The sequence below is a fragment of the Saccostrea cucullata genome, unplaced genomic scaffold (assembly GCF_032062105.1).
Source record: "Saccostrea cucullata isolate Sc308-1 unplaced genomic scaffold, CSIRO_AGI_Scuc_v1 ctg3020, whole genome shotgun sequence".
In the NCBI taxonomy this organism is placed as follows: domain Eukaryota; kingdom Metazoa; phylum Mollusca; class Bivalvia; order Ostreida; family Ostreidae; genus Saccostrea; species Saccostrea cuccullata.
Genome location: NW_026938585.1, coordinates 49,362 through 66,268, shown reverse-complemented (window position 1 = coordinate 66,268; position 16,907 = coordinate 49,362). Strand labels below are relative to the sequence as shown.

General features: G+C 32.6%; 1 protein-coding gene across 1 annotated transcript; it reads right to left on the bottom strand.

The window, feature by feature from the left end:
• Positions 1 to 9,120: 9,120 nt before the first annotated feature.
• LOC134250709 (MFS-type transporter SLC18B1-like) lies at positions 9,121 to 16,369 on the bottom strand. The gene is made up of 13 exons (XM_062733069.1): positions 16,090 to 16,369; positions 15,844 to 15,939; positions 15,450 to 15,523; positions 15,174 to 15,321; positions 14,727 to 14,795; positions 13,951 to 14,041; positions 12,501 to 12,646; positions 12,313 to 12,411; positions 11,122 to 11,216; positions 10,529 to 10,624; positions 10,134 to 10,208; positions 9,568 to 9,661; positions 9,121 to 9,338 (listed from the first exon to the last, which is right to left on the bottom strand). The coding sequence occupies exons 1-13, from the start codon at positions 16,306 to 16,308 to the stop codon at positions 9,246 to 9,248; spliced, it is 1,395 nt and encodes a 464-aa protein (XP_062589053.1). The 5' UTR covers positions 16,309 to 16,369; the 3' UTR covers positions 9,121 to 9,245.
• Between the last annotated feature and the right edge of the window lie 538 nt (positions 16,370 to 16,907).

Below are 16,907 nucleotides of genomic sequence, written 5' to 3'. Positions count from 1 at the left end.
TAACTACAAAGGCTATTTTCCCGTCATCATCGGTGTCGTCTATATGGCGTGGATTTCTTAGGTCCTCTATTGGAATTTCGGATGCCTTTTCTATTCCAATGTTTATTAGATCCAATGGATAATTTTGCCGTCTTAAATATAGTTTTAATTCTTCCAAACGTCTACATCGTAGGGTTTCATCTGTAATAATTGTACAAATTCTCCGTGCTAAATTAAACGGAATATTACGTTTTGTGTGGGATGGGTGGCACGATCTAAAATCCAAATATTGGTGCGTGTCCGTGGGTTTACAGTACAAGTCTGTAGTTATACACGATCCATTCTTTATAATAAGAAGATCTAAAAATGGAAGTTCCGTACTACTTTTTTCTATAGTAAATTGTATGGAATCATGGAGGTTATTTAGAAGTGAATGGAATTTAGTTAAGTCTTCTTCACTCCTGGTCCAAAATATGAAGCAGTCGTCTAGGTAACGTTTCCAATTATTTTTTATGTAGTTAGCAAAGTCGACATCAAACAGTTCAGGTATTTTTCCATATAGTTGATCTTCTAAATATCCCATCACTAAAGTTGCGTATGAGGGAGCAACTTTTGTCCCCATGGCGGAATCCAACGGAATTATAGGGATTTTAGAAGAAATCTCGGAGAAAATTTCTACACTTTGTAGTAAGTATGAGAATCTTACTGTTGCAATCAAGGATATGGAGGAACTGAACCGCATATTTCGAGAGGAAGTCCAGGTCTTATTATCTACCAGGAATGCTGACAACGATGGAAATATTATGTCACATGGAAATAACTATGCGACTAATGCGGAAAATATAATTCAACAATGGAGCGAATTAAATCTTGAAAAGGAAGCTTACAAGAAGAGGAGACAACTGAAAGGAGTATGGTTTAAACTTCTTAACCAGAGGAAACAGGCATACTGGAATGCTATCAAAAATGAAAATCTTGCCAATACCTACGAAAACTGGAAAAATGAAGAAATAATTATTTTTCCCAGGAAATTTAGGATCAAAGCGATCGACTCGGAATCCACCGAGGACCAGAAATTAGAGCTAATTTAGCACTACAAAGATTTGAGACGGAAATTACATTACTTCGACTGAGAGTTCCTAAATTCAAAAGTCAGTTCGAAAATTGTGATAAAGTTATGACCGAAGAAATACAAAAATGCAGTAATGGCAAAATGGAGGAAAAACTACTGGAATTATGGCTTAAGGATGTGTCAAGAGAGGAGGAGAGATCACAAAAATTCTTGGAATCTAAAAAAGTGTGGTTAGATCAATACAAAGAAAACTACGGCAATGAAACAACCAAAACACCAAATAAATCAAAACCGGAAAACAGACCAACCAAGAAAAATTTCAACAGAAAACCGAGAGACAACTTTCCGGAAAGAAAAAACAACAGATTTACCAACTCTAAATCTAGATCAAAGACACCTCAAGAGCGTCACACATCGTATGCAAATGCCGTAAAAAATGGCAATTTACCTAAGCGAATTGCCAATCAGAGAATACCAAATAACCCACGAGGATTCCTCCCAAGAAATCAAAACAATTATGGTCCGACCAAGGGAAGATTCAACAACATGAGAACCGGTCATAATGGCGATAGACGACAAAATGGTGGCCATCAAAATCAACCATTACAGGATCAAGAGATTAGAGAAAAACGGAACTCCAAACAAAATTCGAACAACAGAAAACATTTTTTAGGACCACGCCAACCTCAAAGAACACGGAAAAAACAAGCAACTTTCCGTTTCAAGAGTCATTAAATAATAAATCAACAGGTCCCAAAATTATTAATCTCTCAAGCAGAGATTTAAATAATATCGAAAAAGAAATATTATTCAGGGGATTAAAATTTACGCCAACACCAAAGAGGGACAATGTGGACTTAATTGCAGATACGGATGAATTTTGTCGCAAATTACGTTTAAGAGAATATTTTCAAAATTCTCCATATGATGATGAATCCCTTGTTAGAAACAAAAAAGGATTTAGACCGCCGATAAACAGAGACAAACATTTAGAAGAATTTATAACATGTCTTAAGTCTTCTGCTCACTCTAACAAAGAAGAAACGAGGACAAAAAGTAATATATCTAAATCCCAACAAAATGCAATACAGGATCTACGGAATGATTCATCCATAATCATAAAAGAAGCTGATAAAGGAGGCGCTGTTATTATTATGGACAAACCCCATTATAAGGAAATGGTACTGAACGAACTTGAGAACTGTCGGTTTTATAGAAAATTAACAGCCAACGAAGATCGTCACACAATGCTCAAGGTTGAGAAATTAACTAAAAAATATGCCGACAATTTAACAAAAAATGAAATTGATTTCTTAACTAACTTTGAATTGAAATCCAGTAATTTCTACGGATTACCAAAAGTCCACAAATCTAAGGAGATCCAGGAAGCTGTGAAAAATTGTGATGACGCATATATAAAAATATCCCAACCTGCTGACCTTAAAATACGTCCGATCATCGCTGGACCTGCATCAAGCACCCAACGACTGAGTAATTTATTGGACATTTTATTGAAACCACTATGCAAATTATTACCCAGCTTCGTAAGAGATGATATGGATTTTCTGAATTATATTCCCCAAAATGTAGACCCAAACACTATTCTCGTCAGTTTTGATGTTACAAGTTTGTACACAAATATCCCACATACTTTGGGACTGGAAGCAGTTAGTTACTGGATAGACAAACATCCGGATATTATAAATGAACGATTCCCAAAAGAATTCATTTTAGAAGGACTGAAGATAGTGTTGGAAAATAACCATTTCCATTTTAACAATGAGTTCTACCTACAAATAAAAGGAACCGCCATGGGGACAAAAGTTGCTCCCTCATACGCAACTTTAGTGATGGGATATTTAGAAGATCAACTATATGGAAAAATACCTGAACTGTTTGATGTCGACTTTGCTAACTACATAAAAAATAATTGGAAACGTTACCTAGACGACTGCTTCATATTTTGGACCAGGAGTGAAGAAGACTTAACTAAATTCCATTCACTTCTAAATAACCTCCATGATTCCATACAATTTACTATAGAAAAAAGTAGTACGGAACTTCCATTTTTAGATCTTCTTATTATAAAGAATGGATCGTGTATAACTACAGACTTGTACTGTAAACCCACGGACACGCACCAATATTTGGATTTTAGATCGTGCCACCCATCCCACACAAAACGTAATATTCCGTTTAATTTAGCACGGAGAATTTGTACAATTATTACAGATGAAACCCTACGATGTAGACGTTTGGAAGAATTAAAACTATATTTAAGACGGCAAAATTATCCATTGGATCTAATAAACATTGGAATAGAAAAGGCATCCGAAATTCCAATACCTAAGAAATCCACGCCATATAGACGACACCGATGATGACGGGAAAATAGCCTTTGTAGTTACCCATAACCCAAGGAACAGAAACATCCTTATGGACGCTAAAAGATTTTATCCCATTTTAGAACAATCGGAAAACATGAAAAGTTTAGTTCAGCCAAATGATATCATAAACAGTCGACGACAAGCACCAAGTCTTAAAAAACTGTTGACCAAGGCCCGTTTTACAACACAGGAGGAAATTCCAACCATTAAAAAATGCGGAAATCCGAGATGCGGAACATGTACATATTTAGAAGAGGGGAATAAAATCCAACTTAAATCAGGAATGGAAATTCGAACCAACTCATCTATGAACTGTAAATCGGAAAACGTCATCTACTGTGCCATCTGTCCGACGTGTAAAGAATATTATATTGGACAAACGGGAAAATTAAATGCCAGGGTTCGTGTGCACAAGCAACAAATTAAAGACCCTAGTGTGCGTAATACACCGTGTTGTGAACATTTCGCAAAATGTGGCAAAGGAATATTTAAGATTTTCCCTTTTTATAAACTTCCAAGTGAAAACGAAAATTTACGTTTGGCAAAAGAAGACTTTTTTATCAACCTCTTTAAACCCAAACTTAATCGGAAATGATACTGTATATTTTATATTTTGAAATTTCATTTGTATAATGTGTGAAAGTTAGTGCAAGATTTGTACATTAACAATTACGCCAACTTAACGCTACCTACATCTATTATGACGTCACAATGAACTTTATGCTTTTGACGTTACCAGGTAACCTACCTGACATTTGTATAACTGCCTGAAGAGCCGAACATGGCGAAAGCGCTTGCAGTAAATGTTTTGTGATATTTTTGGATTTTTACTTTTAAATATATATATATATATATATATATATATATATATATATATATATATATATATATATATATATATATATATATATATATATATATATATACACACCGTGTCAAACCGTTACCTTGACGGGGTCGCGAAAAAAGCATTTTAGCCAACAGGTCTCTTGATAAGTTATTTTTATTTTGCTCCCTAAAATTTTCAACTCTTATCCTCCATAAATCCACAAGCTAGGGGCCATTATTCTACGGGTATGATTTTTCTTTAACTATGATATGCAGATTTTAGGGTGAAGACACTTTTACTAAGGGCAAATGGGTCATTTTGCCGTTGAATGAGTGGGGTTAATGTCAACTGTTAAAAACGGAAGTCCAGTCATTATTCTGTGGGGATCAGTGTTCGTCTTTTTGAAGTAGTGTAAGTATGAATGTATAAATATTTTATGCCAATTGAAAACTGAAGAACATGCAGCCGAAGTAAACTATGGCTCATTGTTCTTCATTGCACTTTCCACATCTTCCTTAATCGTATTATTTCATGAATAAAGATTAAATACTGCTTTCCATTTGTCAATAAAAATGAAATAGATTTCTAAAACAGCTCTTTTTATGAAGGTGTACAGAATCCAACACGATAAATTTATTCTGAAATGTAAGCAGGTTATGTCATTTTATCTAAGGAATGATGTTGTATTCTGGTCACAAAATTATTTTGAGTGACATACATATCTTTTGACTTACATATCTTCCAAAGGAATTTATCAAACAACAGTGAATAAATTTTAAAAAATTGATAAACTTCTAAGTATTAGGATCGTTGTTCTTTCGTCATTTGTACCATCATGGATTTAGTCATGATGTGCAGGAACTCAGCGAAAAGGTAATGACTGATATTTGTCGGTTTTGCCCCTTTGTAAAAACATAGGTGGGGCCACGACCATTTAAATTCAACAACACTTCCGGTAGCTAGCATGTAAACACGTCAAATCTGTGCAACTGTCAATGGTATATCGATGTTTTCCAGGATTCCCTAAGTGTTTAAGCTGTTGTAAATTAAGCTTTCCTGTAGATAAAAAGCCGGAGAAACGTTAGGTATCAGCCATACATAGATTCGATTATGAATTTCACTACAAAAACCTCAATGTCCTCAGTCACACTGGGTAGTGTGCCACATACCTATACTGTGATAGTATTTCTGAGACCAAAAACACATCAAGTCAAAATTTCAAATTCACGTAACATGTTTTTATATCAATAAATTTATAATTTTCTTGACCATTTTTAGGACCAGTATAATTAAATATGTTGTGAATTTGAATTGCTGTAAACAATCATGACAGTTAAAAAAAACCATGGATCTAAATGTTGAACATATGGGACTTGAAAGACTATATAATATGGCTTTGAAAATTTGTTACAATATTTTAAGTGTATGATTTGTAGTTCAGCACATTGCAAATTTTAGTTGTTTTTACACAGATCATATTATAATAAAACAATAATATACAATATAACTGTTATCAATAATTATTTGAAAAGTTTTTATTGGGTCCTGAATGGGTAATTTAACTTTGCAGGATGAAAATCTAGGTCATATAAAGTAAAGGTTTTGAAAATTACTTTTATGTTTGGCTACTAATGTAATATACAGCATGATCATATACATAAATGCATCTTCATGGGAACATCAATCTGATTAAAATCAGATTTTTGTTAGGCTCTGAATTTCTGATGGTCACTGTACAATCTTCTATTTATACAGCGACCATTATAATTAGCATTTTGGAGTGTAACAAAGATCTGATTTTAATCAGATTGGGGCACATAATACACACTCTGATTTAGAATTTCTGCGGTAATAATTTTTGTTATATTTGTATAAATATAAAGTAGGAATTACTTCGCTGTTGTTTGTTTTCCAAACACCAACAAAATTTTAAATACTTTCAAGAGTGACACTGAGTAACAATTGGGTAAGAATGTTTCAATTAAGGAATATAAATAATTATTTCCTTATGTTAACAATTCTAAGTGATAAAGGGTAATCTTTATAAAGTTGGTTGTAAGAATCAGAGGAATATTGCAATAGATAAAGGGACTTTTAAAGATGTCCTTGTCAATATCTTCATAAGTAACACTAGGTCTGAAAAATCTTGGCACCTTCACTTCTCTCTTTCTCTCTCAACATGATTATTACCAAAGTTTTTTTTGTTTCTATTATATGCTTTAGCTCAGAAAATGTAAACCAATTTTCTTTTCGTTCTTCTTCTTATTTTTTTTTTACTTTAAACTAGGCGGGCAAAATATTATGCAACAACGGACGGACATCCCGATTACTATATACCCTCCCACTTTTCAAGCAGGGGGTAAAACAAGATACAATGACAATGCAACTAAATATTACCTACAGTGTCTAGGAATGTTTTGTATAACGATATAAATATTAATTCTTTAGTTCATCAAATATAAACATTTTTATAATTCAGTGGAAAGAATGTGGTACCTTTGAAATTCTTATTAAAGTTATAAAACGTTGAATTGCCCTTTAGAAAATCTCATTACAATAAAAAGTGACTAGTATATGTACGAAATACATTTTAGATATATTAACATGACCTTAAAGAAATTTCGTTACTAATGAAAACAAAATACGAATACTTACAAAAGATCTGTTTCATTTTCTAATACAACAGAGCATTTCTTGGCCCAACTCTTGGCGGCATTCTCGTTTACAAAATTGGATTTGATTGGGCTGCTACATGCATTGCAGGGCTGAATGCGTGTACAGTAAGTATATTGTTTGATGAGTGATAATTAAAATAAGTTAATTCGTATTCGGGAATGAGGCAAATGAAGTTCGTATTCGAATGTTTAAGTGCTGAAATGAATAAATTTTCTTTATAATTATATCCCATTGCTTGAAAGGAATGCAAGAAAGTTAGTGAGTCGGTTACTGAGTATTGTACATGTACATGTACTAGTTTTGCTCAAACGTATGAAGTAAAAGTGTTCTCATGAAAGATGCAAAATATATATACAAAATTGCAGATTTGCATAATGTATTTTCATTCACCTTATTTGTCAAACTTGGATAATTTTCTCGGCTGTCAAACTCACCCGTCATTACACTGGAGATACTGGTACAAATGAACTGAGCTTAAAAAAAATACATGAATGCTGCGGTTTGATTTCAAGGCCACCATTGTGATCTTGTTAGGAATATATCGGAACAACAGGGACTGTGGAAAACGACAGGGATATCAGTCACTACAAGACCCATCTCCACCTATCACGTTATGGCATTAACGGATAAAAAATGTTCAAATATTTTAACAAGAAATTCATAAACAATACAAGAAAAAATGTTTGTTATGTTTTTTTTCATGTTCATGGCATTAAAGAATTTCTTTTGAATTTCACTACATACTTTCGGAAGAGACTGAAACCCGTAGATAAGTGTTTGCCTGAAAAGGTACAGGTAATTCTTTTGTGCCTCTTTAACTAGAATGACAATAGTTATTTTATAAAATACATACACTTGATAGAAAAAAATTACGATTTCTTTTGTTGCCTAGATAAAAATTAAGAATTCTAAACTTTAAAACTATAGAACAACACCAATCACAATGAAAAAAGGATGATTTGTCTAAAACATAAAATGTATGAGGAGTTATGTGTACTGGATTTTTGTAGGAAAAAACTTTGTTTTTTTAACCCAATATGAAAAAGAATTTAGTAACATAAAAGCACATCTAAAGGAACTTCCAATCATATGCCCAAGAAACTATCTTGGTATTATATAAATTTTAAGAGAAGTTCTGTTATCCAGGTTTTTGTAGAAAAGAGTTAACTGGCCATAATCGGCCTTAAGGATAAGAAAGGAAAGTCCAAATCCTTATTGAACGTCTTATAGAAATCTCTCATCATACTTTATATAGAAAAAAATAATTGGCTACCTCTTAAAATGAAAGAGAAGTTTGAGGAAGAAGTTCGTATTACAGAAGAAAATGTGGGTATAACAAACAAAACAGACACATTGTATGTTTGTCTTAAACACCCAACAATTTAACTAAAATAATTTAGAGTTTTAGAATTTTGATACATTAGTTCCAATTTCTAAATTTCCAAACTCGCGGACCATTGTACCATTCTCCAATCTCGTATCTATTCCACTATTTTCTCTAATGCTATTTGCAAAGATTAATTACAGTGTGTATCTTATTTTTTCAAACATACAAGTTATTATTTTTTTTTGGTAAATACATAAGATTACTGAGTACTTAGATTTTTAGATAAATTTATTAATTTCCTTGACTAAGTTTCATATCATATATAATATGAAATTAATTGTTAATATAACTTAGTTAGTTTAAATACGGTATTAGCAGAAAAATAAGAAGAAATGCATCAAGAATAACTTTTGTTGCCCATCGTGGCTCCCGCTATCTTCATTTTGAATCTATTAATTTCTTATTTTGCAGCAAACTAGGCAATATACTTTACATATGCTTAAAAAAAATATTGCTCTCCACTTCATTCTGCATAAAAATGAAAACAAAGGTAAAGAAACATACATAATTAACTGCTAAGTAACAAACTAAATTAAAAAAAATTCAGCTACTTAAACTGTTTAACAATTCATTCTCTGTTATAAATATAGAAAGGGGAAAAAGTAAATAAAAATCTAATCGAAATCAGACAAATTCAAATTAACCATAGAACTATCATAAAAATAAAATATTTTTGGTTTACCTGCAGTTTCTTAATATGCTTAGTACAAAATGGAAGAAACAGAATAAACACACTGTTTGGATGGCGTTTTTCATGCAATGAAATGCATATTTCATGAGATTTTCAAGCGTTTTTCATTTCATTTATGTGTAATTATTTTTACACAAATTTAATCCTTCCTTTTACATAATATAAATGCCAAGAAAAAAACTTTGAATGTAGATGGCAGTGGTTATAAATTATTTTTCTTTGTGTTATTGACTATTGTTTCGTATCCTTTGTTGGAACCTCTGTATTTTTTTTTCATTCCATGTCTTCAAAATTTCGAATGTTGCAATTAATATTACCTGCAAAAAGCAAATTTTTATCTTAATTTTATATTTTATAATGAATTTGAATCAAGACCTGCTCCAATATGCACACACGAAAAAATGTTTAGATTTTCAGTGTTGTTCTTTATTTTGATGTAAGGATTTCATAACTCTACCTCATTGCGCTATAGAGTTACTGTTTCATGTGATTTATGGCATGCATTGAAAACTTAAAAGATTGTAATTTAGCAACTTCCAGACTTACCGAGAGAGTTATTAATCCGGCACAAACTGTTGCTGACCAGTCAAAACCCAGTTTATCTGCCAAAGCCCCTCCTACCGTTGGCCCTATGAATGCTCTGAAAAAATTCAGTAAAAAACGGTAGTGATCTAACATGCATCTGAATTGATGTCAAATGCTGCTTTGATTTATATATATGCTTTTTGCGATGTTTTGCATACCTATGTTGTGCCCTTGTTCAAATAAGTTCAAATAACAGCCATTTACTCAAAACAAATAAGCATATGATTATGTCATTATAGGGTTTAAGAATTGTGTGTCAACCAAAATCAATTATGGTTTTTTGTGAAACTTACTTTTCATATTCTTTTCTTTCGAAGGAAGCTGGTATTAGTGCTATCAATTTGATTGTTTTTATTCTGCTTAAGTAAAAGAAGCTGGATAACCAAAATATTTTGATTCACAGTTTGTTGACAAATTAAATGAGTACAAATGCATAAGGGTATGCACAAGATCCTAGGCAAAATGTCATTTTGCATTATATATAAGGAATTTTCTTTGCTAATTGCCGTAAAAATACTTTCAATTACCCAAGTGAGAAGCAGGAATTAAAGAGTCCAGAGACCATACCATGAGTGTCCATATTTTCTTCCATTCCAAGCGCCCTTTCAAAAGTATGAAAACGAAATATATATTATATACTTTGAATTGATGCCAGCTATCTAGGACATTTATTTTTCAGTCTTAACATAATGAAAAAACAATATGTCTGCATATGAATAAAGATATTAGTAACAGTAGCACATGGTGTATTATTTCAAGAACTACATGGACACAAACTGTATACTGTACATAAGGAAACACAAAGAAAACATTTCAAGTATTGAATTATAATTCTGATCAAATTTATCTTTATGAAATTGGGACTTTTTATATAAAGACTTTTTCATTACACGATATCGTGAAGGTACCATGTTTCACATACTTGGCTGACTCTATTAATCCCCTAAATGTAGGAATAATGGCACATCCTAAACCAAGTCCCATAAGCATCAGTGATAAAATTATAGACCACAGTTTACTAGTAAGAAAAATCAAAGAATTAACATTGAAACATATTCATTCACAATGTATGGATTTAAGCAATATGAGTTGCATTTTTAAAAAAAAAATTTGCTGTTAAAATGTGTATTTATGATAAACTGTGTATGTAACTTAAACCTTTATAATCAATTAGACTAAAATAAAGCAGAAGAGAGACTTCTATATAAAATCCAATATACAGTTTTTCATAAAAAGAATCATTAATGTACAGGACGACAATAATATTTTGATTCAGCTTATAAATAGTTTTTCTATTCTATCGCAAATATGAACAACAGATGTTTATTAACGTTATGTTTGCTGTCATTGAATTTTTTAAAATACATTTTTGCAACAAAAAATTCAAAGTTGCAGCTCATATTTCTTTACAAAATATTTTACATTTGATCAAAGTGTTTTAGTGCTCGAAAATGACACTTTAAAGATTTCTTTCTTATTCTCAGAGAAATAATAAATCCATCCACTTGTACTTACAACGGTAAGTGATCTATTAATGGTGTTGGTCCCATTAGTAAATAACCAGCTGCACCAACTAAATTTCCAACTGCCATCATGCTCTTTACGTAGCCCTTGGTGAAACAAATATATATATATATCTGATAAACAGTTGGCTATCTTTTCAATTTTTTAAAGCACTAATATTCAAAATTTGTATGTCTGATCCAAATGGAAGTAACTCCCTCTAATGACATTCTATACTTAAGAAAACCTCTCTTTAACTGAAAACTTACGACTGAATGAAAAAAAAAATCAGGTAGCAATAATAGCTAGAAAGTGAAAAAAAGCAAGTGCAATTTAGCTTCTTTGAAATATCCAACTTCTCATACATACATGTATACACTGTATAAACAAATAAAAAATGTAAACATTTCCAAAAAGTAACTTGATTGTATAATTACTATACATAAAAAAGATATGAATTATTGTCAATAATCTATTATTATTGTTGCATTTTTAATCCTTTGACTTGAACGAAAATACAAACATAAGAAAACATTTAACTGAGTCAGTTTACTTAAAAAGGAAATTTTGAAAAGTTGGGATAAGTTGTTGTTACATTTGTCCCGACGTCTGAAAGTTTGTGATTTATGTCAATGAAACTCATTGAATATTGGAATTTAAAATTTTCATTTTTTATTTTTCGATATAATGCAATGTAAACAATATCTTTTATTTTCTAGGTGAGAGATCAGACAAGTTTAGCTTCTTTGAAATGTCCATTAGAATGTAACTTTTATTCCTTTGTTGATGGAACACACGGTGGGTGTGATCAGTCGGCAGAGGATGCTCACTCCTTCATGGCACCTGATACCACCTCTGATTTTTAGGAGGTCCCTGTTTGCTCTGCTCCTAGTTTGTACTGTTTTATGGGCGGGACTTTTGAGCTTGAATTCTCTTCTTTATCTCTTTATTTATTAAATGTATGGGTAGTCATAAAAATATATTCTATCAACTAATAATGATTCGAATTCCATGTAAGTTAGACATCATTTAATCGATTACTTACGAATTTATGGATCATTTTTATTTCATTAAGTTACCTATTTTCACGAATGTTGTTGCCTGTAGACTTTTGTATAATTTATAATAATTCACTGTTACCTGAGTTTTCGGTTGGCTTGTAAAATTGTGCTAATATGTAGTACGATGACTGAGATATTTTACCTTTTTGTCAATGATAAACCCCCATAGAGGGGCTGTGAAAGTGTAAATGCCACCACCTATCAAAAATACCAGTCCTATTAATGCTGTGTTATCCTTTAACTGAAATGAAAACAAATATTTAAAATTAAACCTATTTCAGAGACACTGAAAGAAACAAACTACAAAGAAAAAAATTAGTAGGACAATACCTCAGGTAATTTTTCCACATGCAACGCTAAAGTGGGATCAAGAAATGCTAAAGAAAAACTCCCAGCTGATAAACTTAGAGCAATGACCCAGGTAAATGGATTCCTTAGTAAAAATAGTATTGATTTTGACCTGGGTCTTGGGGAATCTGAAATATACCACAGATGTTTCTATTTGATATACCGATGTAATTATAATAATGTTTTCCAATATCAACATTAATGACTCATTTTAATTTAATTCAATTTAAACAAGAGGCCCATGGGCCACATCGCTCACCTGAGAAACTTTTGCCATGCTGTTTTTTATCAGATTTCCCCCATTTGTAATAGCAATTGTGACCAAGCCCTATCCCCAGGGGTAAAGATTTGGACAATTCATAATCTACACTACCCCAAGATTCACATAAGTTTCAGCTTTTCTAGCCCAATGATTCTTGAGAAGAAGATTTTCAAAGATTTTTCCATATATATTTCAATGTAAAACTTGGATTCCCTATTATGGCCCGCCCTACCCCCGGGGGCCATGAATTGGACAAGTTAGAATCTACATTATTCCTGGATGCTTCCACATAAGTTTCAGCTTTTCTGGCCCACTAGTTCTTGAGAGGAAGATTTTTAAAGTTATTTCCTATATATTTTTATGTAAAACTTGGATTCCCTAGTATGGCCCTGCCCTACCCCCTGGAGTCATGAAAAACAATTAGAATTTACACTATCCCAGGATGCTTCCACACAAGTTTCAGCTTTTCTGGCCCAGTGGTTCTTGAGAAGAAGATTTTTAAAGTTTTCTCCTATATATTTCTATGTAAAACTTGGATTCCCTATTGTGGCCCCTCCCTACCCCTGGGGGTCATGATTTGAACAATTTAGAATCTACACTACCCCAGAATGCTTCCTTATAAGTTTCAGCTTTTCTGGCCCAGTGGTTCTTGAGAAGAAGATTTTTTAATGACCCCACCCTATTTTTGTATTTTCTTGATTATCTCCCCTTGGAAAGGGATTTGGCCCTTGATTTTAACAATTTAAATTTCCCTTTACCCAAGGATGCTTTGTACCAAGTTTGGTTAAAATTGGCCGAACGGTTCTTGAGAAGAAGTTGAAAATGTAAAAAGTTTACAGACGGACGGACGGACAGCTAGACAGACAGACGGACGGACAACGGGTGATCAGAAAAGCTCACTTGAGCTTTCAGCTCAGGTGAGCTAAAAAAAAATAGGAAGATATGGTATAGCGTGCAAAATTAATAGAATTAACAGACATGCAGTTAAGGAACATTAATAAATGTTTTTTTCCTCATCAATTTTTCATCAACTAAATTTAAATAACGAATCGAATAACTAAATTAAGGCCCAAAAAATCTGTGGCAATGAAAATCAGACAAATAGAATGGTAGTGCAACAAAATCAAGTTATTCTGCACGTTACATTAAAGAATACAATAACGAACTTACCATCAATATGTCCTATAAGAAAGTACCCCAGCACTCCATTTATTACCGTTATAGATCCAACTATGAAAAATGGCAACCCAAATCCTCCCAACTGCAAAACAATTTATGATAAGTAATTAATATTTGCTAAATTCTTTTTAAAAACAGAAAACTGCAACCAAAAGAAAATCAACAGTGTGGGACTGGGCCCCCCGGGGGGGGGGGGGCAGGGACCATGAAATTCCCGATTTTTCTTTCCCTCATCCTATCCATACATTAATTGCTTTATGCTAAATTGATTGAAATTGGTTGAGCGGTTGCAGAGAAGAAGCTGAAAATGTTCAAATGTTAACGCACGGCGCACGATGCACGACGACGGACGAATGCAGATAGTTTAGTCAGATAACCAAACAAAGAGGTATAAGCAGCTAAAGACATTTATCTTACGTTAAACATATACAGTGGACCTTCAGATACCCGGACCCCAGATATCCGGATGCTTCAGTATCCGGACGCTTTCATCGGGACGGAATTTTTAAATGTTATATTGTTTTGTTTAACTGGTGATTCAGGTATTCGGACGTTTTACATATCCGAACAAATTGACTAGGAATCAAAGCGTCCGGATAAATGAAGCTCCACTGTATCTACATGTATTTCATGATTTGTTACTTTGACGTATCTGGATTCTTAAATGGAAAATGACATTTATTTTATTTTTGGTAATACATGTAGTTGTTAATACGTGTAATAAATGGTTAGACTCTCAAATGACCTTGAACACAGTAAATTATTACCTGGTAGAGAGCGCCACCTACAGCTGGTCCGGCAATCATCCCAAGTCCAGAGAACGTTTCTAAGACACCCTATATTGTACACATTTCTGATACATTATACAAAGAAACTAGAACATCATTATCTCCAATAATAAATAAACTGAAAATTTCTAGACTCTATGAAATTTCTGCTGGTAATGAAACCCAAGATAACAGGAAATGGCAAGTTAAATATCACAGGAATGTTATCACAAATTCAAAATATGTTCTACATCATAACATTATGTTCAGTTAATATACAGCAAAGGTTATTTCAAAAAAGTTTATATATTTTTTTTTCAATGACTGACTCACATTCAAAAAAAAAAAAAAAGGATGTTAAGATCGAATATATATACAAAATGCTTGTTTCCCTACCTTCAATGTATTTCTTTTTAATCAACTCAATAAAGTACACGTAATACTTACAAAAACTGTAGTAACATTGTCAGGAAACACACTTGCAATAATGGCAAAACTGGCCGTCACAAACATCGAACATCCTAAAGCCTCAACTGTTCGACAGAGAAAACACATAACAATATAGACAGTTCCATCTGGGCTTTTATCTAACACTCTGAAATAAAAAAAAGAAGATTTTTTTATCATTGTCTTCTTCCACTTTCCCAAACAAGATTTTATCTTTATTTAATCAGATAATTTGGCAAAAATTTTTACGGAATACTTTATTTAGAGTATACTAACCCAAATAATATACCGCAAATACCCCCAACCATTGTTCCTGAGAGATACATGAACTTTGATCCAACTTTTGTAATCTGTCAAATATTGAAAAACAAAGATTGCCAGAGGAATATTGATCATAGTCATTTACTATGTCGGTCTTAACGGATCCAAAGCCTTTATTTTTTAAAACAACAAGATACATGTACATTTTGATGTGGTCTTAATTTCATTGAAAAAAAAAGAAATAGTTTGAATGAAGAGGACATATTAAGTGTCACTATTATCTTCACAGCATATCATACAACATCTATTCTTTAAGTATATGTACTAGTAATTCATTTATAAGTTTAAATGAGAAATGATATCTTTCATGATAGATAATAAGATATTTAATTAAAAAATTTAAACTTGCGTAATTTCCTAGAACTGGAGACGATAAGAAGACAACAAATTCAAAAACTCCAAATATCATTCCAACCACAGTTTGTGAAGCTCCCTTCTTTTTAGCCTGAAATTAACTCTCTCTCAATTCAGTTTATTTCGAGTTAAAAATACTCTTGTAAAGAAATGTCATACACATGTACAGACCCATCAACTGTATTATTTCTTTTTTTACAATGTTTTAGCATTTGAATTATATCTAAAGGTTGTTAGTTACCTCTGCTGGAAAGAAGGGCGCCAGAAGAGCGAACCCCGTGACACTTAAGAAGTTCACCAATGCCATGGATGCCAAGAGAACTTTTCTTTGTTTTGGTATTTTTGAAAATGAAAACTCTTCATCTTTCTTTGTATCGATGCCGTTGTTAAGGCTTTCTTTTGTATACTGTATGGCGCCTAGAGAGTGACTTTTGAGGGGCTCTGCCTCGTTGTTTTCCATTGCCTGGGAAAAGCCGTAGAAGCTTAGAAGACTTTTCACGTTGTCCAAGGCGGTAAGCAATTTAGATATTTGTAAAAACTTAATGAACAAGTAATCAAGCCTTATGAATTCGATATCTTGAAAATCAATACCGGTATATAGCTAGAAGAGACCTTTTTGCTACATATTCTAATGAAATGCAAATAATGCTTACCATGTATTTTTTCAGAGATCAAAATAGCATGATCAGAGAGAGGTATATCTCCTCTCTGGGCATATCTGGTTCCCCCCTTGTATAGCAATAAGAACACTGGAAAGTTCAATCGAAAAAAACGCACCAAAAGGGAAAAGAATGATCCCCCTGAAATTAGCTTTTCGGGTGAAGGCACTTAATTGTCAGTTTGATTGTGCTTATATTTTTTTTCAATGTAGCCTCTCCCAAAACGTTGTTTTACGAACAATGGCCGAAGAGGAGCTGTATGACATACAATATGTCTTTAGTTTATCAATCCTCAACTTTCTTGACATATGAAGTAATATTCCATCATCAGCTTGTTATGGTGTTCATGTTTCTCAACGTTTTAGTTACTTAAGAGTATGCCCTCAGTTTGAACAATTTT